Source organism: Alternaria infectoria, assembly GCF_024043175.1.
Source record: "Alternaria infectoria strain BMP 0036 chromosome Unknown scaffold_9, whole genome shotgun sequence".
Taxonomy (NCBI): Eukaryota; Fungi; Ascomycota; class Dothideomycetes; order Pleosporales; family Pleosporaceae; genus Alternaria; species Alternaria infectoria.
The window spans coordinates 1060340-1080857 of NW_026250698.1; the positions used below are offsets into that span (position 1 = coordinate 1060340).

At 52.6% G+C, this 20518-nt stretch overlaps 8 protein-coding genes across 8 annotated transcripts; 4 read left to right on the top strand and 4 right to left on the bottom strand.

The window, feature by feature from the left end:
- Nucleotides 1–128: 128 nt before the first annotated feature.
- J4E92_006307 (uncharacterized protein) lies at nt 129–2198 on the bottom strand (the record flags this gene model as incomplete). The annotated part of the gene is made up of 2 exons (XM_051497677.1): nt 129–2093; nt 2151–2198. 2 exons carry the CDS (start codon nt 2196–2198, stop codon nt 129–131), a joined length of 2013 nt encoding a protein of 670 aa, XP_051352324.1.
- A 473-nt stretch (nt 2199–2671) lies between these two features.
- Nucleotides 2672–3410, top strand: J4E92_006308 (uncharacterized protein; the record flags this gene model as incomplete). The annotated part of the gene is made up of 2 exons (XM_051497678.1): nt 2672–2733; nt 2789–3410. 2 exons carry the CDS (start codon nt 2672–2674, stop codon nt 3408–3410), a joined length of 684 nt encoding a protein of 227 aa, XP_051352325.1.
- Nucleotides 3411–3997: 587 nt separating this feature from the next.
- J4E92_006309 (uncharacterized protein) lies at nt 3998–5995 on the top strand (the record flags this gene model as incomplete). The annotated part of the gene is made up of 5 exons (XM_051497679.1): nt 3998–4240; nt 4293–4670; nt 4732–5497; nt 5546–5728; nt 5799–5995. The coding sequence occupies 5 exons, from the start codon at nt 3998–4000 to the stop codon at nt 5993–5995; spliced, it is 1767 nt and encodes a 588-aa protein (XP_051352326.1).
- A 240-nt stretch (nt 5996–6235) lies between these two features.
- Nucleotides 6236–6802, bottom strand: J4E92_006310 (uncharacterized protein; the record flags this gene model as incomplete). The annotated part of the gene is made up of 1 exon (XM_051497680.1): nt 6236–6802. One exon carries the CDS (start codon nt 6800–6802, stop codon nt 6236–6238), a length of 567 nt encoding a protein of 188 aa, XP_051352327.1.
- Nucleotides 6803–7230: 428 nt separating this feature from the next.
- RFC4 (replication factor C subunit 4) lies at nt 7231–8395 on the bottom strand (the record flags this gene model as incomplete). The annotated part of the gene is made up of 3 exons (XM_051497681.1): nt 7231–7359; nt 7407–8250; nt 8304–8395. The coding sequence occupies 3 exons, from the start codon at nt 8393–8395 to the stop codon at nt 7231–7233; spliced, it is 1065 nt and encodes a 354-aa protein (XP_051352328.1).
- Nucleotides 8396–9683: 1288 nt separating this feature from the next.
- On the top strand, nt 9684–11213 carry J4E92_006312 (uncharacterized protein; the record flags this gene model as incomplete). Its single annotated transcript, XM_051497682.1, has 2 exons — nt 9684–9755; nt 9861–11213. 2 exons carry the CDS (start codon nt 9684–9686, stop codon nt 11211–11213), a joined length of 1425 nt encoding a protein of 474 aa, XP_051352329.1.
- A 1338-nt stretch (nt 11214–12551) lies between these two features.
- On the bottom strand, nt 12552–13749 carry J4E92_006313 (uncharacterized protein; the record flags this gene model as incomplete). The annotated part of the gene is made up of 2 exons (XM_051497683.1): nt 12552–13584; nt 13631–13749. The coding sequence occupies 2 exons, from the start codon at nt 13747–13749 to the stop codon at nt 12552–12554; spliced, it is 1152 nt and encodes a 383-aa protein (XP_051352330.1).
- Nucleotides 13750–14451: 702 nt separating this feature from the next.
- On the top strand, nt 14452–19319 carry J4E92_006314 (uncharacterized protein; the record flags this gene model as incomplete). Its single annotated transcript, XM_051497684.1, has 7 exons — nt 14452–14482; nt 14529–15966; nt 16017–16707; nt 16755–16846; nt 16900–18592; nt 18643–19215; nt 19260–19319. 7 exons carry the CDS (start codon nt 14452–14454, stop codon nt 19317–19319), a joined length of 4578 nt encoding a protein of 1525 aa, XP_051352331.1.
- Nucleotides 19320–20518: the final 1199 nt, after the last annotated feature.

Consider the following 20518-nt stretch of genomic DNA (forward strand, 5'->3'; position numbering starts at 1 on the left):
ACCGATCTATCGCATCAGCGCTGTACTCACAAAACCATCCCTTGTAAATAAATAGAACTTAACTATACAACACCACTAAGGTACCAAGTCCGTACAAGAGACCTACAGCCTCACTGTCAGGGATGATCCTACTTCCTCTTCGTGGCACCACTCTTCTTCTGACTCCCCGTCGCCTGAGCCTCCGCCTTCTCCTTCTGCACCTTCTCTAACTTCTCCTGATCAGGCACCTTCAAGCTCTTATCGCCGCCCGGATGAGCAGCCAACGGCTTGTTAGCATCCTTCTCCTCGACCTCTTCGTCATCGCCACCCTGTCCAAACTCGTTGACACGGTTGTAATCAACCTTGTACTTCCACGTCTGGAACAGGTAAACGAAGAAGATGACGTCGTCGCGGAGGGTGGCCAGACGATGCAGAGTGGGCATCTTGATGGTGAAAGCGAAGAGGTCGTCGATGAAGGTGTTGAGGAACTTGTATGTCATGGCGCGGCCGGGCATGTGGGCGACGGATTGGAGACGGTAGTTGATGTAGAGGGCGGGGACCATCATGAGGAAGCCGTAGGCGTAGACGGAACCGACGAGCGTGGTGATGATGAAGGAGTACCACGACTTGTGGGTTTCGTACATGAGCGAGTAAATGGCGTAGGCAATGAGTAGGGGCACGGCGACCATGTAGAGGTACCGGAATGCGACGGCGTCGTATTCTTCTGTCTTCTTTTCCGTGTCGGACAGGACGTGCTTGTCTTCGAATGCGATGGTGTAGGGGAGCAGGGAGCCAGGCATTGTTTGGCGGATGCGCACGTTGACCGACTTGGTGATCTTCCATGCTTCGATTGCCATGCCCATGCCCTGACCGAATAGGATCATGTAGGATGTATTCTCGTTGTTGTCGATGAGGTAGAGGAAGATGATGGCTTGCATGAACACGTTTGCGACGATGGTGCGGACCGAGGTTCCAATATTGTCCTTCTTCTTGCGCCAATGCTGGACATCGTTCTTGAAAGCGAGCATCTCGAAGACCATATGAAAAATGGAGACGACCGCGGTAATGGCGAGGAGGTATGAGTTGCTGTCGATAAGGATTTCCTTGAACATCTCCATCTCAGAGCCATCGCCACCTCCGGGGGTAGATTGACCTGCAGCTGCAGCCCTGGCGTTGGCGTTGAGGTTCTCGTCAACAGCCGCGAAGATATTGTACTTCCAGTGGGCGAGGTTGTTGAGCTTTACGTTGAGCGGAAGGGTTGTAACGGTATCGTTCAGCTCGATCATATGCTTCTTGAGCTGCCAGAAGGTGTTGGTGAATACGATGGGATAGTACCAGGTGTTCTGACCACTTGCATCTCGTGCGCCGGTAGCCTCGAGTGTGATGAAACGCCTGGGACCGGGGTGCATGGCGGCATACTGCAAAGTACCCGCGTCGGGGATCAGCGAGACGGTGAAGTTGGGATGGTAGTAGGAGGATACAATCTTTGGCGCATTCTTCTCCTCCTCGGTTTCCACCTCGGCTCTTTCTGGCATATCGCTCAGCAAGTTCCTCGTCTTCGCGATCTTCTTCTTGGGCTGGTATTGGGACAATGGACGGATGAAGTGGTAGGCCTTGCCGTTGTCGTAGCCGGGCTGCGTGGGATCGAGCACGCTGCCACTCTGCGCAACGTAGAAGTGAGCAAGCAGAGTAGCATTATGCTGCACTTCGCTTGGGACCTTGAACTCGGTATGGATTTCTCTGTTCTCCTTGTAGTCTCCAAACTTGAAGTTCTTCTCCTCAATCAACAGCGAGTCCTTAGGCATCGATTTGAGTGGGGGCATTGCGACGGACGAGGAGATGTACATGGCGATGTCCATCTCAGTGCCGGCAGGCCACATGGGCGCGACAGCATATGGGATGTGGCTGTACTGAGCACCAGGGTCAAGAGATTGTGGGCGCTGCTCCCATGCGGGAATCACGACATTGCCAGCTGGTTTGACGGCGGCGACGGAGCCAGTTTGCGCGGGATCGTTGACGGCGGGGGCGGGTTTGGCAGTCTGGGGCATGAAGTACTTCATGCCCCCCTGAATGAGCAGGAACAGGCCCACGCTTTGCACAATGGACTTGACGAGCTATCAGGGAGCCGTCAGCTATCATCTCGGAGCAGAGGGGTCTTGTTCGCGACTTACACTCTTGCCCTCCTCGGGCGGCGCGGCGGCTGCTTGTGCCTCTGGCATGATGGCAACGTGCGGAACCTAGATTCCGGCTTGAGCAGCTTGTTAGGTGGAGAAGGAAGATGAACTCGCGATGAAGTCTGAACACATAATCTGGAGACTTTCCGAGGAATTGGCGGTTCCGCCGAGGGCCCGTGCCTGTCCCGCGTCAGGGTCTAGCCACATGGGCCTCGAGTTCCCGGCCCAGGTGGCGGTGACCTCATGCACCTCACCGAAATGCATACCTTTTGGAGCTTACCCTTTACCAAGGGATTGCAGCAATGGGTCGACGGAAATGCTGCGCAGAATGGTGCTGCCTAATATCACCTTGACGACCTCATAATGGGGCTACCGCTGCCTAAACCCCTCCTTCGTTGGAGATGCTCTTCTCAAGCTTCTGTCGCCGCCCCTCCTCAACACGTCAATAACTTTTGACAGCCCGCGTTCCGACTCTAGTTCCCTCGTTCCGAGCATCTCTATCAACCATCCGAACAACCATGGCGGAAAACAACGCAACAGCTAGCAATGGCTCTGCCAAGCAGCCCGTGGTTGCCGTATTGTATGTAGCGAGGACGCCAACCGATTGATGGAGCGAATGGCTAACTGTGATACAGCTGCGGCGCTTCCAGTGGCACATCGCCAGTCCACATGGAGGCAGCGAGGCAACTTGCGCATGCTCTCCACAAGGCCAACACCAAGGTCGTGTACGGCGGCGGCACTGTCGGCCTCATGGGCGAGGTAGCACGAACCCTCGTCTCGCTGTCGGGCCCCGACTCGGTCCACGGCATCATCCCCGGCGCCCTCACTCAACTCGAGCAGCACAACGACCTTGCCAACCCTAACGGCCACTCTATCGACGCAGACAAATATGGACGCACTACTGTTGTCAAGGACATGCACACTCGAAAGCAGATGATGGCTCAGGAAGTTGTCAAGGGTGGGCCAGGCGGCGGCTTCGTTGCTCTACCTGGTGGCTACGGAACATTTGAGGAACTGATGGAGATTACCACCTGGAACCAGCTAGGCATCCACGACATGCCTGTCATCGTGTACAACGTGGACGGCTATTGGAGTGGTCTCATTGAGTGGGTCAAGAACGCTGTGACCAGCGGTTTCGTTGCGCCTACCAATGCTGGCATCATCTCTGAGGCTCTTAGCGCCGACGAAGTGATAACACATCTGAAGGAGTATCAGAGTGCGCCTGGACGCTTCAACTTGACCTGGGAGGAGCAGTAAAGGGTATGTGGTTCAAGGTTGCGGAAAGGCTCGATAACTCCACTCTTCAACCCCAAAAAATGGTTCAAGGCACGTTGGTGCTAGATGATTAGACAGAATCTCACAGGTGGACTCTGTGTTAGTAAACACATTCATGTAGATTAATTAGACTAGACTACAAATCAAAAGGTCAAAGAATCGTTCCCGTACTGAGCAAGTGAGCGTATCCGAACACTCTGGCCGCATATGGTGATCTCACCCGACAATCCCTACAAGCTGACGACATGTTCTGCAAAAGCTTTGCCGGCCCGAGCAACTGATCTTCGGCAATAAACATCGCGGAGCGAGGCTGGTGAGATTACATGCTTTAAAGAGCATGGTACCGGTGCTGTACGGAATGCCTAAGCCCGTTGAGGCAGGAGCGAAACCATGTCCGACGCGCGAGCCCATTTCATTCGACAACCCCGCCAAAAGTCAAGATAGTGACCTCAACGCGCGTATAATGACAAGCTTTGACAAGCCTTTTCCAAGACTGCTTAAATACGCTAGGGTAAGTTGCTCTCACACTCTTCTCACTGCTCTTGCGCCATTTGTCTGCAGCTCTCAGCATGTTTACCAAGTCGGTAGTCACGCCTTTGTTGGCGCTTTCAAGCCTCGCCCTACAGGCTGCTGCTGTCTCTCAGAAGCAGTGGACTAAGAGGAGCGACCACTTGTACTTGCCGAAAGAGACTAGCGACTACAAGACCGCGACTGCTCCGAACAATGTCACTATTCGGTACAAGAACCCTGGTATCTGCGAGACTACTCCCGGCGTGGACAGCTACTCTGGATATGTCGATTTGACGCCTGATGTGTGTATCAAACTCACCCATACATACAAGCGCTCTTTCTAATGCGATATAGGTCCATGTGTTCTTCTGGTTCTTCGAATCTCGTAACGACCCAGCATCGGACCCGTTTACCTTGTGGTTGAACGGAGGTCCGGGATCTGACTCGCTGATCGGTTTATTCGAAGAGAACGGACCTTGCATGATCGATGACAACCTCACTGCGGTGTACAACCCGTACAGCTGGAACAATGTCTCGAACATGCTGTACATCTCGCAACCTGTCGGAACTGGTTTCAGCTACCAGAAGCAAGGTGTCGGAAGCTTCAATTCGTTCTCCGAAGACTTCCACTACAACTCTAGCGAATGGCCCGCTACTGGTCGATGGCCTCTGCTCGAACCGCTGAACACTGGTACTATTGATACTACGGATCTTGCCGCTGTTGCTGTGTGGGTGAGTAGAAATCTGTCATTGAATGCGTTTGACCTGCGCTAATCACGTTCGATGCATCCAGCACGTTTTCCAAGCCCTCCTGGCCACCATCCCCAAGTTTGATGCCAAGCTTGGAGATCTGGATGCTGCGAGAGACTTCAACCTCTTCACTGAGTCGTACGGTGGTCACTATGGCCCAGCATTCTTCAGCTACTTCTACAACCAGAACCTGAAGATCGAGAACGGAAGCATGCCCGGATACCCACTCAACTTCAACTCGCTTGGCATAATCAACGGCATCATTGACGAGGCCATCCAAGCCGAGCATTACCCCGAGTTCGCTGTTAACAACACTTACGGCATCAAGGCGTATAACGACACCGTTTACTCGTACGCCAAGTTCGCGAACAACATGTACAACGGCTGTCTCTACCAGATCGCCCTCTGCCGAGCCGCCGCCGAAGGCAACACCACCTACTACCACGCCGATGCAAAGATCACCGAAGCCGAGCTAACTCCAGGCGAGATGCAGATCTGCAACGAAGCAGCAGACATGTGCCGTGACAACGTCGAATCCCCGTACTACTACTACTCAGGCCGCGGCGTCTACGACATCCGTCACACGTACGAGGACCCGACACCCCCCTCTAACTACGGCGATTACTTGAACCTTGCAGAAATCCAGGACGCCCTAGGCGTAACGCTAAATTACTCTGGTAGCAATGGCATCTACTATGCTTTCCAGAACACGGGAGACTTCATCTACCCCAACTTCAGGCTCGATCTGGAGTACTTGCTCAGCCAGGATGTGCGTGTTAGTTTGGCGTATGGCGATGCTGACTACATCTGTAAGTCCTTTGATACCCACCAGTCATTCGATTTTCTAACACGTTCAGGCAACTGGTTTGGTGGTGAAGCCATCAGTCTTGCAATGGAATACGCTCACAGCGACGAGTTCCGTGCCGCAGGTTACGCGCCTATGATGGTTGATGGTACGGAATACGGCGAGGTACGCCAGTATGGCAACTTTAGCTTTGCGCGCGTCTACGAGGCCGGTCATGAGATTCCTTATTATCAGCGTAAGTCTTCTTGCTACATCCGTTCCAGCCAGTCTGGGCAGACGACGGGCTTTGCTAATTCGACTTGTAGCTGTTGCCGCGTTGGCATACTTCAACCGTACTCTGTACCATTACGATATCGCGACTGGCGAGGAGAAGGTCACTGCCAACTTGACATCTTCTGGTCCTGCGAATGCAACTCACACGCAATCATTCGTGCCGATTACGTCGTCCATCATTCAGGCTTTCCCTTCGCCTATCTACCCCGCAACGACATCGGGGTACTAAGTAGTGCTGTCGTCACCGAGGCCAATGTAGCCTTAGTGTTCAGTGCGTTAGGCTACATCAAAGTGGTGTGCATTACTATCACGAATGAAAAGAGACTATGGATCAATTATGCGTCGTATGCATGAAGATTAGTGATGTGTGACTTCTTCCTAGTACCAAAGAATCTATCATCTCTTGCCCTTCCCCAGCTCATCCCCTCCATCGAAGAGCAGACTTCACGAGAATCGCCCATCACGCTCATCAACGCTGCCTACAGATCTCAGCCTTGAACTCCTCATCATCTTTCCGCCATCCGATCCCAGCATCCGCACTACCAGGTCCCTTCCAGAAAATGCTACCATCAGCATCATCGCGGATGGCCTCGATGATCCTATCCTGGTGGTCATCCTGCATCGTCGCCAATAGCGCCAGCTGCACCAACGACAAGTGCCTTCGTACGTCGTAATCCGGGTCGTTCTCTTCGGGCTTGAACGTGTTGAGATCGATGCCGAAGTCCCCTCGTAGAATGCTTTGGTATGTGCGCTCGATCATGGCGTCTGTCACGGGTGCGTTTTTGGGTGTGTAGGTACCTAGAGCTTCCTTGGGGAACTTGTCGGTCTGACCTGGTGGGGTGATCTTTGCGATGTCGATGGTCGAGTTACGTGAGGTGTCGATGGGAGGAGGTCGCCTCGTCTCTTTGGGGGTATGAGCGATCGAGAGTGGAGATTTGTCGAGGTCAGGAATGGTTCTTATCACATCAAACGTGACCGAGGGGATAGCTGATGAGGATTGGTCAGGAGCGGTTGGGGTTTCCTTCACATCAGACATGGTCGATGTGATAGCTGGTGAGGATTGGTCAGCAGGAGTGGGGTTTTCTTGCATTTCAGACATGGTCGTGGGATGGATAGTGAATTGTAGATTCTGACTGTAGTGAGCCATCAATGTGAGTTCATGTGCCTGCTGATATGTAGTAAAGAAGTTTGCTGAAAACACAGGACACGATACACGTTTGTGCAAACGACGCGTGGGACAATTTGTCGAGGCCTCGCAATATTTAGGCATCGACGCCGAGTGTGGTTAGAGGCCTTTCGTAGCAAAATAAGTCACAGGGAATCGGAGCGGATAGACAAACAGAACTTCGATGTCAAGGTCGTCAAACAGCGTTTGCACCAGGATATGCCTGTACAGGCCTACATACGCCAGATGTGAACGCCAAACTCCATGCTAAATGTTGCAGATGCTTCGAGGGAACGTTTTCATTTCGACGTAGGGAGTGCGAACAGCTGAGGCTGCATATTGATCTTGCACAAGCGCGCAATACAGCCAGACAATTGCAGAAGGGTTTGTACGCCTTCAAGAATGCGCATATGGGTAAAGCCAATTTCCTGGTTGCTGTTAGCCTCTGTAAAAACCGCCCGTTGCGAAGCCTCACCTTAATGAATTCCAGTTTTGCGTGCTCACTCAGCGTGTCAATCGTCTTTGTAACTTTGAACATTGTGCTGATGATGTCGTGACACGAGTATCCCAGATCCCACAGCTCTTTCAGTGATGTCAGAGCATCGTCGATGCGCTGCTCATGGCACGCCTTGATCATGGCTTGCACCTTGATGGGGTGCGGGCTGTCGACCACCCTGAACACATTGTCGCCATTGACGAAGCCGAAACCAGCAAAGGTCGACTGCAGGTTGTTGATGGCTTGTCGCATATCTCCCTCTGCTGAGAATACCAGTGCCGCAATTCCATCGTCTGAGTATTTCACGTCCTCAGCTTCGCAGATCTGCATGACGCGGCGCACGACTTGCGCATCGGTAAGGCGGGCGTATCGGAGGATGGCGCATCTCGATTGCAGCGGCTCGATGATCTTGTTCGACTGGTTGCAAGCGAATGCAAATCGGGTTGTTGCACTGTATATCTCCATCGTCCTCCTCAGAGCTTGTTGTGCACCACTGGTCATGCTGTCCGCTTCGTCGAGGATGACCAGCTTCTGCCTGCCCGGCGGAAGTGTGACTTTCTTCTGCGCAAAGCCCTTTATCCTGTTGCGTACAACGTCTATACCACGTTCGTCCGAGGCGTTGAGTTCGAGGACAGCCTCTTTGTAGGCATCACCGAGGAGTTGGCGTGCGAGACAGAGGATGGATGTGGTTTTGCCGATACCAGGCATACCGGAGATGATCATATGGGGCATGTTGCCGTCTTTGGCGATGATCTTGAGGCGCTCAATGGTTTCGGTATTGCCGACGACATCATCGAGGTAGACGGGACGGTATTTCTCTACCCTGGGAGGATGTCAGTCTGAACCAGCTGGCGAAGGCCACGAGCGGTGAATTACCATGGCAGCTCGTAGTTTGCACCGCCGGCCGCATTGGGGTTGGGTTTGACGCCATTGCTGGCGGCGGCTTTGGAGGACTCGGCTTTTGACATTTTGGGCTGTGGTGGTTGACTTGGAGGGGTGACGCGAAACACGCGATGCTCTGCAAACGCGCTTTCACGGGTCATCCGTCTTGGGACTAGTGCTCACGTGAGCCGGGCACGATCGACGCGCAGCCGCGGCAGCGAAATATTATGCCCTTGGCGCTAAAGATAGATTCGTCCGACGCGACGTCACCTGCGTAGCACGATAGATCAGATCGGGATTTTTTCTCCAGATCACACACTGGCGTCGGTACGGATCGAGGCTATGTTCTTGCACATATTGTCCTGCGCGCCTGTACAACGCATAGTACAAAATGATCCTCTCGGGGGATCTTCAGTTGGCATGCCAGATGGGCTTTCAGGTACCGACCGATGCTGCAGGTCCTGAGGTTTCAGCCCCAAACGTCTTTTTCGAGAGGCGCAGCCATCGAGCATCGGGCGCCTGAAGAAACCACCCGATCGCTCCGCAGTCGCTAACATACGGGCTATTTGCATTGCTTTAGTAGCTTGCGACATGGCGACGGCGTCAAGACACTGGGATCCTGGTGGTTGACAGGGTGACGTATGCGGCTGACGGAAGCGGTCCGCAACCTACCACGTCCACGCATGTCAGCGAGCTGTTGTGTAGAAGCAGCCCCAGACGTTTGCTGAGGAAGTTGTGAATGCTGAATGTCGTTGCAATGTTGGCCTTGTCGGTGCAGCCTTGGAGCGCGAACAAGGCGCAGGCGGCGCACGGCGGCAAGGGATGCCAGCATCGGCACCAAGCGCTTGGCTCTGCGATACAAACGAATCGTCTCGTAATCGAGGCAACGCCACGCCCTGCGGATCCCCCAGCAAGGCACACACAAGCCCCGTTGGCTGGCGACTTTAGGCCCGGAAATGGCGGCGGCTGCCCATGCTTGTTACGTGGGCAGGTGCACTAAAGGGCCACAGAATCCGTTACAGGTCCAGACTTGACCTCATCATACGCGTCGTCATCACAAGGCTCGAACGCCCCCTGCGCCGACTAAAGCCTCGCGCCTGCGCCTCTACTTCGCATCGACTGTATTCCTAGTCACAGCTCGTTTGTTTCTGCTTTGTCGCTATTATTCCCTTGTCATCCTCTACTCGCACTGTGCTTGGACAGCGCTCCGCTTTTTGCGACTTCAATTGCAATCTCAAACACAAGGCCATTGCCGCCCTCACCAACTCCGACCACTCGTGCGTCAGGTTTTACCAAGCCACACCAGGGATCCTTTCACTTCCGTGGTATACATCGATCGCACATCCCTAGGATCCTCTTCTCAGAAACCACATCATGAAGTACTCGACGTTCTTGGCGGCGCAATTGGCGTCGTCGGCTGTAGCAGTGAGGCTTGCACCGCGAGAGGTAAGTGCGACTCTTGGCACCCCAGATTCACTGCGAAGCGAATCCTCCCGCAGCGCCTCGTGCGCATCACCAGAGCTTTGTCGAATGCGATGCTGACTTTTTCAGAACCCAAGAGTAGTGCGCCTGGATACCCAGCGCCGAAATGTCAACCCCGTCGCACACGACCAGCTACGGAGACGGCAAAACGTTGTCCAGCAGACGCTTGACAACCTCGAGACACTCTACTTCGCCAACGCCAGCTTAGGCACCCCCGAACAGAACTTCCGCCTCCACATCGATACCGGCAGCAGCGATCTCTGGGTCAACTCAGTGAACTCGAATCTGTGTAGCCAAGGGGGCAACCAGTGCGGCGAATCGGGCACATACAACGCGAACGACTCTTCGACATATAACTACGTCAACGGCGCATTCAACATTTCATACGTGGATGGCTCAGGCGCATCGGGAGACTACGCAACAGACAACTTCCGCCTCGGCGGCCAGACAGTAGAAGACCTGCAGTTCGGTATCGGCTACGTGTCGAGCTCACCGGAGGGTATCCTCGGAATTGGCTACACCATCAACGAAGTTGCCGTAGGACGCGCCGGATTAGAACCATACCCCAACTTGCCTCAAAAGCTAAAGGACGACGGTACTATCAACTCAAACGCATACTCGCTATGGCTGAACGACCTGGATGCGTCGACCGGAAGCATTCTCTTTGGAGGCGTAGACACCGACAAGTACTCGGGTGAACTACAGACACTACCAATTATCCCAGAGCGTGGACAATATGCCGAATTCATCATCGCTCTAACTGGTATGGGGCAGAACGGCGAGAACGGTTCTATCTTCAACGATTCCAACGTACCGGTCCTGCTTGACTCAGGGTCCTCCTTGATGTATCTTCCCGATAATGTCGCGAGCGCTCTGTACCAGACCTTCGGCGCCCAGTACCGTCCTTCGCAGGGCGCAGCCACTGTCGACTGCGACCTTGCGAATCAGGAAGGCTCGCTTGAATTCAACTTCTCCGGTGTCACGATCTCTGTCCCACTCAACGAGCTTGTCATAGTTGCTGCCGTTAGTCGTGGACAGCCCGTCTGCATACTTGGCATTGGGCCCGCGGGCTCCTCTGTCGCCGTTCTCGGCGATACTTTCCTACGATCCGCGTACGTTGTCTACGACCTTGAGAACAACGAAATTTCCCTTGCCCAGACAAATTTCAACGCCACCTCAGAAAACGTCCAGGAGATTAAAGAAGGCTCTGACGGCGTACCCAACGCTACAGGTGTTCCCAACGCAGTGTCTACTGCAGCTGTCGGCACTGGCGGACCCAGAATTGATGGACCCAACATAACTGGTGGCGGTGGAATCCTGACCTCTACCGGCGCTGCCATGCCGGCCGCAACTGCAAACCCATGGGTTGGCGGCGCTGCGGTCGCTGGTGCGGGCATCCTCATGGGCTTCAACGGCTTCTGATGTGCGGACTACAATTTTCCTAATACCTGTCCAGCGTAATGACTTTTTCTATAATGCATACGTGCATCGTTGGCGTTATCAAGAGTGGCATGGATTACAACCTCTCGGTTAAGGGTTTTGCATATTCACCAACCTACCTGGAAGTAGGTCTGTTGCTTACATAGAAGCATAGCATTATCATGAATTTTTAACGTCTATTGCATCTCTCACAAAATCGCTTCTGGTTAGTGACGGTGAAAACCGATGTCGCGTTTGACTAGATGGTGACGACACCTGGGGCCTGACAGGACGCGTAGCGCCTGCCGCGTAATAGCTTCAACGCCTGGAATCACTAAGTCGCAAGTCGCGCATCATCACATGCATGAACACTTTTGACTGATTATGCCGCCATTCGGTATTTCCGCCAATAGCTGAAAATGTCTACGTACAGCCGCCTTCATGCTGCAAGCTCCATACGCGTTCCCTTCGGCTTCAACTCCAACCGAAACTACGTCCTAAAAAGGTCGTCCACGTCAATTTGAGCCTCTCCCTCCACCTACTCCATGTTCGCTCTCGTCATCTCGCTGCTTAGGTTAGAAATCTCGCCACTGTCCAACGTCAAGATTCACAGTCGTCGACGTACCTGGTCTCTAAGACGATCCTTCCGCTTCCGAAATATGACCTAGTTGATGTGGATGATGTACCAGCGTATTTCTAATTGGAGGTTCGAAAGGCAACGGCTCTGATCAGTAGCCAGTATCCGGACGTCGCTCAAGCTCGATGCCATCCCTCGGGAGCGTCTGGTTCGTTGCGGGGGGCCCAGCGTTGGAGGTCGGTTGTGATGAAGCCACCGCTGGAGGCGGCTGTGTCGAGGTATTAACGGGTTGTGCATTGGGCGCATTCGCAACGTTGCTGTTTTGCTGTGCTTGTGTCGTTCGGTCGGTCCACTGCTGTTGAACGTAAGTGTAAAGCCGTACTACTGCCTTCCGTAGGGTGTTCCATAACCCTGAGAACATGCCGGGTCGAGAACTATGGATTACGTAGATGATAGGGGCGAGCAAGACTAGTATTGAGAAAATGAGTAGCCCGTAGAATAACTTGTTAGGCATAGTTCCTTGACTGCGATGTCTGTGTGATATTTTTCATGTCATGGAGGGTCTGGAAGAGAGTAGTTATAGTAGTATGATTGTTTCTTTGATCAAAACTCTTGATGTTTGCCCTAGCATGAGCGTGTTCTGGAGACTAAGACAATCTTTGAGCAGTATGTAAGATGAAAGAACGGGATGGACAATCATGACAGGAATAACAATAGATGGGCATGGAGAAGATTCCATAGATCTGATTATCATCCGCCCCTCCTTAGACTGCATCATTCGTACCTTTACCACTGTACTTATGCTGCTTGGCTTGTCGGAGCTGTACCACATCCTCATGGTCATTTATGTTGCCTCTCTTGTCTTTCTTGAGATACCTGCCAATGTATCCCCTCTCACCCCAAAGATGAAAAGGGTCGATCAAACCCTTAAGTACTCCTCGCTTATTCCTCTTCTTCTCTGCTCTAGCCGTCTCTAACTCTGCGTCGCTCATATCCCAGAACTGTGTCTTCTTATCTCTCCCCTTGGCCAGGCCCCAAAGATCGAATGGATCGAAGAAGGTAATGATCCACGGCCTGTCGTCACCCCAGCCAGGTCCTTTGCGCTCAGTCACGCCATCGCGAGCTAGGAACACGGAGTTTGATGGAGGTAGACGTTTACCAGGATGCCACAAGTTCAGTAAAGCGGTGTTGAGGAACATAATGACAGCCTCGAAGATCCAGAAGTAGATTTCGTTCTGATATATGGAGGACTCCCAACCGAGGATGTATTCCACGAGGCGATATATGCAGCGTATCGTAACGATACTCGCACTCACGTACATCACGTATAGTACGACGCGAAGATCTTGCTTGATTACTCCGGCTTTGTTGGCACGTCGATGGAACTGTGCAGCGAGGAGGCCAAATGCGCCAAAGAGTGCTGCCTGGAGACAGAGCGACGCAGTGACGAGATCGGAGCCGAGCTGCCGTTCTGCATCGGTTGAGCTGGAGTTGGCCATACGCCATGCTCCTTGTCCGATAAGGATTTCGCACACGCCGTCAAGGCCTATGAAGGTTGTTGCGACGCGACCTGGGTGAAGAGGTGCCAGGTAGGGTATGTAGTAGAGTAACCTTGACAGTATGAAGTAGTTGATGAGCGCGTATACCGGCGGCCCGGACATGATGAGGACGGTCGAAGCTATGAGGTATGCTAGATTGTCAGTGTCGTATGCGCCTGCGAGACGCACTGCGAAGCCGCTGATCATCAGAAGAGCGGCCCACGGCAGGAGGACTGTTGTTCGCCATGATTTGTGCTTGCTGAGAGACATCAGTAGTGCACGACTGCGACTGTCGAGATGTTTACATTGTTTGCCACGCATGTAGCGCTCCGGAGATGGAAAAGAGGATGATGAAGATTATGGGTGCGGCTTTGTTTGGTGCATAGTACCAGATGCTGCCAGGCGAGTAGTCTCCCATTCCCATCTTGAGAACGACGAATACGATGTCACAGCGATAAACTAACTGATGACTGGATTCGTGTAATTGATGAGACAAGCTGTCCGAAAGTCAGAGGCAAAAAGCCGTTATCGCAGAGCAAGGGACAAGAACAATATGCGCCCAGATAGAGTCACTAGCATACTGGCCCTTCTATACCTAGGACGCGAGATTAAATATATGGAGTGAAGCTCACGACAACACGTTCAAATAGCGCAGAGGTCAGACCCCTCATAAGAAGGCTAATGCGATGAATGCGACGGCTGCACAGCGGCGCTCAGCTGAGGCGACTCTGCAAGGCATAGCACAGGGCTGAATAGGCGCATCTTCCCAGCGGTAACAGGGTGAAGCGAGAGCGTACGGTTGTTGACCGGTGATGGGCAGAGGGTGGAAGGCTCGTGCAGCGACTGGTTGATGGAAAGAAGCTCACACGTGATGTGGCGGAGGCCTTTGACGAGTCCTTACCGGATTCGGATTAGTCCAGGCTAGCGGTGAAGCCGCCGAATGCGCAACGTACATCTCGCGACGGCATCATTACCCGCGCACTCAAGCAAACGACGTCTATCACATACTTCGCCGTTATACCGATAATCCCATCGTGCACGTTTCATGAGTGTGGCTGGACATGGTGCGCCAGCCCTGGGTGCCACAGAGGATGGTTCTAGGCAAACTCCGGCCGAACCTACGGTGATGGACGGGCTCTCGAGCTCTAAAGTGACGGGTATGCACCCCTGCAACTTCAACACCCCTATACTCATACTCCACAGTCGAGTACCATGACCCTTCTGGAGTCTTTTCATTGATACAGGAAGACTTGGCGGCGCGATTGCCTCTTCGTAACTTGCACTGGAAGGCTCCTACACGGCCGCTAAGATCTATCGACTCCTTACATGTTGATCTCGTGCCCAGTAAAGAATCAGCACAGGCTGCAAGTGCGGCTTCGTCGACTTCAGCACCTGGCCAAGGTACGCCCAATAGGAACACGGATGAGATCTTCAGGCCGGTTAACAAAGAGAAAGAGAGACGGCATCAGATCCCAGGATTGCGCCAAACACCTTATCTGAAGGTCTACCTCTTGAGGTGCGACGATTCAGAGACTTACAAGGCGACCGCCCGTAAGCAGGTCCGCGAGTGGGTGAAGGAACACACCCCACCTTCTCAAAGCAGTACGGCGAACACGCAGGAAAATCATGATGCGTACGAATGGTTGATTCTACATGTCGTAGTGCCCGAGACGCCGGCAGCAAGCCAGCCTCGTGGATCCTCTAATACTACAACCGGTGAGAAGGAGAAGTCTGGAGCAGCATCTAGATGGACGCGCGGGACGACGACCTTGCTGGAAAAGCTTCGCGCCGACTTTAATGTCTCATCAAAATCGGCACCCGACCGGGTAGCTCAAATACGAGTGCCAAAAGAGAGAGTTCCACAGCACATGCTTCCAGCTGCTGCACCTGCCGCCACCCCTGCTATTACCGAGAGCCCCCAGGAACAAGAGCGTGCTTGGGCTGATGTTATCGCTAAGTTCAAGGTATTGATCCTTCTTTCGTTTGACCTCCGGGTGAGCCAGTATGAAGAAGACATCCGCAAGAACGACGCTCAGCGCTCGTTTCCTGGTTGGAACTTCAACACATTCTTCATCTTGAAGGAAGGGTTGGCAAGAGGCTTCGAGAGCGTAGGTCTTGTTGAAGATGCGCTGCTTGGCTATGATGAGCTTTCCATCGGTCTTGACAGCGTCATACGTGATCAGTCGAGCGAAGACGCGCAAGGAAGCGTTTTGCTCAGCTATTCAGACGACATATATCAGACAGCAGCAGAGATCGCACAGCAGGATGGTAATGATGGATCAGGATCATCCATACACGATGATAGGCCGATCAACGCTTTGAAGAAAGACTATCGCGGTCTCATCCTTGCAAACAACATTTCGATCTTCGACTTCAGGCTCTACATCTTCGCTCGCCAGATGTTCTTGCTCTTGAGGCTTGGAAACTCAGTCTCAGCACGTTCCGACCTCGCAGCCAAGCTACAACCTCGACCGAATGCCGGCGTGATACAGCGCTCGGCTGATGACAGCGCTATCGGTATGAAGTCGGGCGGCCAAGGGAACGACTCAGAGGATCTGTTCTCTCTCGCTGAACTCTGCTCGCGTGCACTGAACTTCATCACCTTTGCTGGGCGGCTCTTGCGAGATGATCTAATTCACGGGTAAGTCCATCTACACCCAGTCAAGCCCTGGCACTAATCCATCGCTGTAGGGCGAAAGCTCACAATACCACATTCCCTGATCATCTCGTCGAGAATATCGTTCGTTCGTGGACTTTCGCTGCGCTGGAACAGGTCTTGCGCGAAACATCTACAGGATCTCTTCCATTTACGAAGTCCTCTGGAAACCTATCGGCAGGCTCTTCCGGCAAGAGTCTTTCGTTTGGTGGCCGCAACAAAGAACAAAAGATGAAGGTCTCAGAACAGAAGTCCATGATCCATCCATCCAGATCGACATCTCTAAATCATGGGCGACCAGTATCAGACATGCCATACTCACAACCTGCAGCCAATGCACAGGTCGTATTTGAGAACGGCCAGTATCACGATCGACCACTACCTGGCCAACAGAGCACAATCCCTTCTGCCAAGAACGGATTGCAGGAGCTGGCTGGTACCAGAGCGCAGCTGCTCGCAATTCAGCGACGTTTGCTCGAGCATGCAGGCAAGAGCATGGGCTGGAATATTGGCTGGAATGCTATATTAGCATCTTTAAGTGCTAAAGAAGAACTCACTGAGATTGATCTAGAAGACGAGGAAGAGGAAGAGGAAGAGGATGAATCGAAGCAGAACCAATCTCGTACCGAAATGGAAGGGGAAGCTTCGAAGTCACGTCTCGGTATATCTGCCGCAGCGCTGGTCACTGCGATGACATCCATTAAGCAATTCCGACAATTCTATGAGGTCAGAAGACATGATGTAACCCCGCATGAAGCTGCTAACTTTTACAGGCTTTGAGTGATCTCATCGTCAAGCACTATATGGCCGCAGGCCAGACCAAGTCAGCAGAAAGCGTGCTCGGGGATCTGGCTGCCCTCAGGTTGTATGTTTGCCACTTCTCAGATTACATCAGACCCAATACTGACATCACTATAGTGAACTCGGTGACTTCGCGGCAGCCGCCATGTACTTTGGACGTATGGCATCGTACTTTGCGGAGAGCAGGTGGAACACGGTCGAGACAACCATGCTCAAGATGCACGCACGCTGCCTCAAGAAACTCAACCGAAAAGATGAATATGTACGGACGGTACTTGATCTCTTAGCCAAGTCTGCGGCGAGTCGAATGGCGTTCAAGAGTGCCTCAAAAAGAGCCAGTACAACCGACGCAGGTGACATGCCTGGTGTCTGGCTGAACGACGACAAAGTTGACACTACTGACGTATTCCATGAACTCATCAGCTATTCGCAACATCTACCCTACGATGTCACGGTCCAAATGCCGAAATACTTCGGCGACATCTCGGTAGAGCCATACGTTCGACACTACGATGATAAAGATGGGTTTCAGTTACGCCTTCAATTCAGACACCATCTCGAAGACGAGATTGAGTTACGCGCAGCCAAGATCCGCTTGGTCAGCGCAGTTTCGAACCAAGCCAAGGACATATGGCTCGAAGAGACGGGGGCTATACAGTTGAAGAAGGGCTTGAATCGCATGTGGATCGGCTGCAACGTGAATACGATTGGACCGTACATGGTTGACAGGGTTGTCCTCGAAGCAAAGCGTATCGTCTTCGTACACGAACCTTTTCAGAAAGCAGAGGCGACAACTCCACTTGGCATCATCACTTCGGTCTCTGCGCATTCTCTCAAAGCCGCGAAGAAAGCTCGGATACTATGCTTCCCCCGTAGCGAATCCCTCCAAGCCCGGATCTATCTCTCGCACTTCATCCATATCGACAAGCCGCGGCATATAGAGGTCGAGTGCTCAGCTGGCTGGAATGAGATTACGCGCGCAGAAGTCCGGCTAAAGTCTGCCTCTGCAGGTTTGCGACTGCGAACCGCAAATGCAAGCGTCGCTTCCGGAGAGATTAAGATCGATGAGAGTAAGCCAACGCCGGGAGTCATTGCTATTGGTGCCATGCCAGCCGAAACTACAGCGACGTTGAAGGTGCCTTACGATATGGAGACAATATTGCAAGACCTTACTGTCAAGATCGACGTCGACTATTTCACCGCCAAGGGACAGTTCCAGTATACCTCGACCTTCGTTATTCCTGTTGAACTGCCTCTAGACGTCAACGTTCACGACCACTTCAAGAGCAAATCACTGTTCTCGAAATTCAACATCAAGACGGCCAACCATGTGCCGCTGAAGCTTCTAGACGTCGCACTAGAAGGATCAGAAGAGTTCGACGTCCATGCGCCAAGGCGTCCGAAGGAGGCTGTCAATGTTTTCCCGAAGCAGCCTGTCGCCGTGACATACAAAGTCACTAAGAAAACGATGGACGCTGCCAAGAAGCGACAAAGTCGAATTTCCACCACCGGCAGTTTATCGTTGGCTGTTGAGTACAGGTGCTTGAACGAAGACGTTCTTGAACGAGTGCGGGTGATGTTTGCTGAGGCTGTGGAAGATAGTCCAGTTCATCGACTGGCTCGCTTGCTTACCGACCATTTTGCTAGTCAACTGGAGCAGCATATCCTGCCACCGCAATACGAAAAGATCGCGTTGCTGCAGAGGTTCGACCTAGGTGCGTTCGAGGAGGTTGGGTGGGCAGACTGTTTGGAAAGTTTGCCGCTTGTCGTCCGTGATGACACACAGACCTGGCTGCAGAAGTGGCATGAAGTAAGTACCGGTATTCTTCGAGTGGAACGTGTACACTAATGTTTTGACAGAACCACCGAACCATCCTGCTCACCGAAGACGATACTGCCGATACAATACAGCAACCGACCGCTCCGCCATCGCCAAACCCACCCCGCCGCATGGTCATCACAGTCTCAATCCCTCAGACCCACATCCTGCACACCGCATCCCTATCTCTGAACTCGCCTTCGTCCCCTTCTCAATCCACAGTCGCAACCGTCGGTCAGCCTATCATGACCACCCTTCGCATCTCGCATACCCGCCGCTGGGCCTCGCCATCCAGCCTTCTCTCCGCCGCCAACCTCACCGAAGTCAGTGAGCCCATCGACTTTGTCTACACCATCGACGCGAACCCGGAAGTCTGGCTCGTCGCCGGTCAGCGACGTGCGCACTTCACTGCCAAGGAAGATGAAGAGCACGAATGGCCTATTATGCTCATTCCGCTCAAGTCGGGCAATACGTTGCTGCCAAATGTGGACATCCGCGCGAAGATCAAGCCAAAGGAGGAGGAGAAGGGCAAGTCAAGTACCACAGAGGCGGAGATCTTGAATTGCGAGATTGACTATTTGAGTTACGGGGAGAGTATTATGGTTGTGCCTGATGTAAGGAGTAGTACGGTGGGCGTTGGGGAGATGACCGTGGGTAGACCGAGGAGTGTGGTTTGGTTGGAGAGCAGTGGGCAGGTGGTGTGAAGGAATGGAAGTGAATGACGAGTTTAACATGGCACCTTTGGTGAGGATACAAGAACATGGTAGAAGCCTGCGGTCAACTGGATGTTCTCTACCTAATGACTAAGTTCGATGGCACTGTTCTGACAATGAAACCATCAGCCGAGATAGTCCGCCCAAGCAGGTTTGTATGTACCTTCTGACGTCCATAATTGACTGTACATATAGAAGGCCGTGAAAAGACTACATAGTGTTACGTATCCAACTAAAAGTTCGCCCATCGAACCCTTGATACCCGTCAGTCTTCGTGGGATTTTCGATGACAAACTAACAAAAAGCACACCATAGAGAAGTAAAGACATCAAGGGAATTGCGAAGACTACAAAGATAAGAAGCACACCAGACATAAAATAGTAAGTCATAAATGTTTCTAGGAATCGAGCGTCCGGTGAGATGCGCCCATGTAGCAGAAGAGGGGGCAAGACCAGGTGCGCTATAACCAGCAGCGCAAGATGGAGACACAGCCCAGTCAGGAAAGGTTCGGAATCTAGTAGGGGATTCAAGACAACTAAAGTGACCACCTGTTTTGGGGTGCAGAATAGCTTGCGGTTAAAGGCTAGGAAATCCACGGCCCACAGCTGCATGACACGAGTAAGTGGCGATGTATGGCCGTGAGCCTCTGAAATACACATTGATAACTGTACGGAGGCCATAAACATATGCAAAACGTTAATGGGGCCGAGATAGAACCACATCGCAACTTGGCTTGCGAAACTTGTGTGGAGATAGAAAAGCAGAATGTTGGCTGGGAAGACGGGGGCCATCGCAACAAAGCCACATAGAACGTTCGCTACCTCCACAATAGTCCTTCTAGTACGGACGACAATAGGCATTGGCCTCAAGTCGACTTCGCCAGCACTTCCAGCTATTAAACGAAACAACTCTGGTACGAGGAAGGCTATGATGTATATCGACATCAAGACCTGGGTGAGGGGAGTACCACGCATAGCGAATGCTTTCAAAGCTTGTGGAGCCGCTCCAATAGCGAATGCAAACATAATTTGTCTCCAGTTGCGATCAATCGATGATCCCGCGAGGTAATTACTGTTGGTCATTTGGAGATCCAGAATAGGCGTGCTCGGCCTTGAAGGAACTTCAACAGCTCCGCTCCCGGTCGCAGGTGTAATTGTGTCATGGTTGCTGATCTCATCTGGCATTCCTGTATCCTCTGGGATGT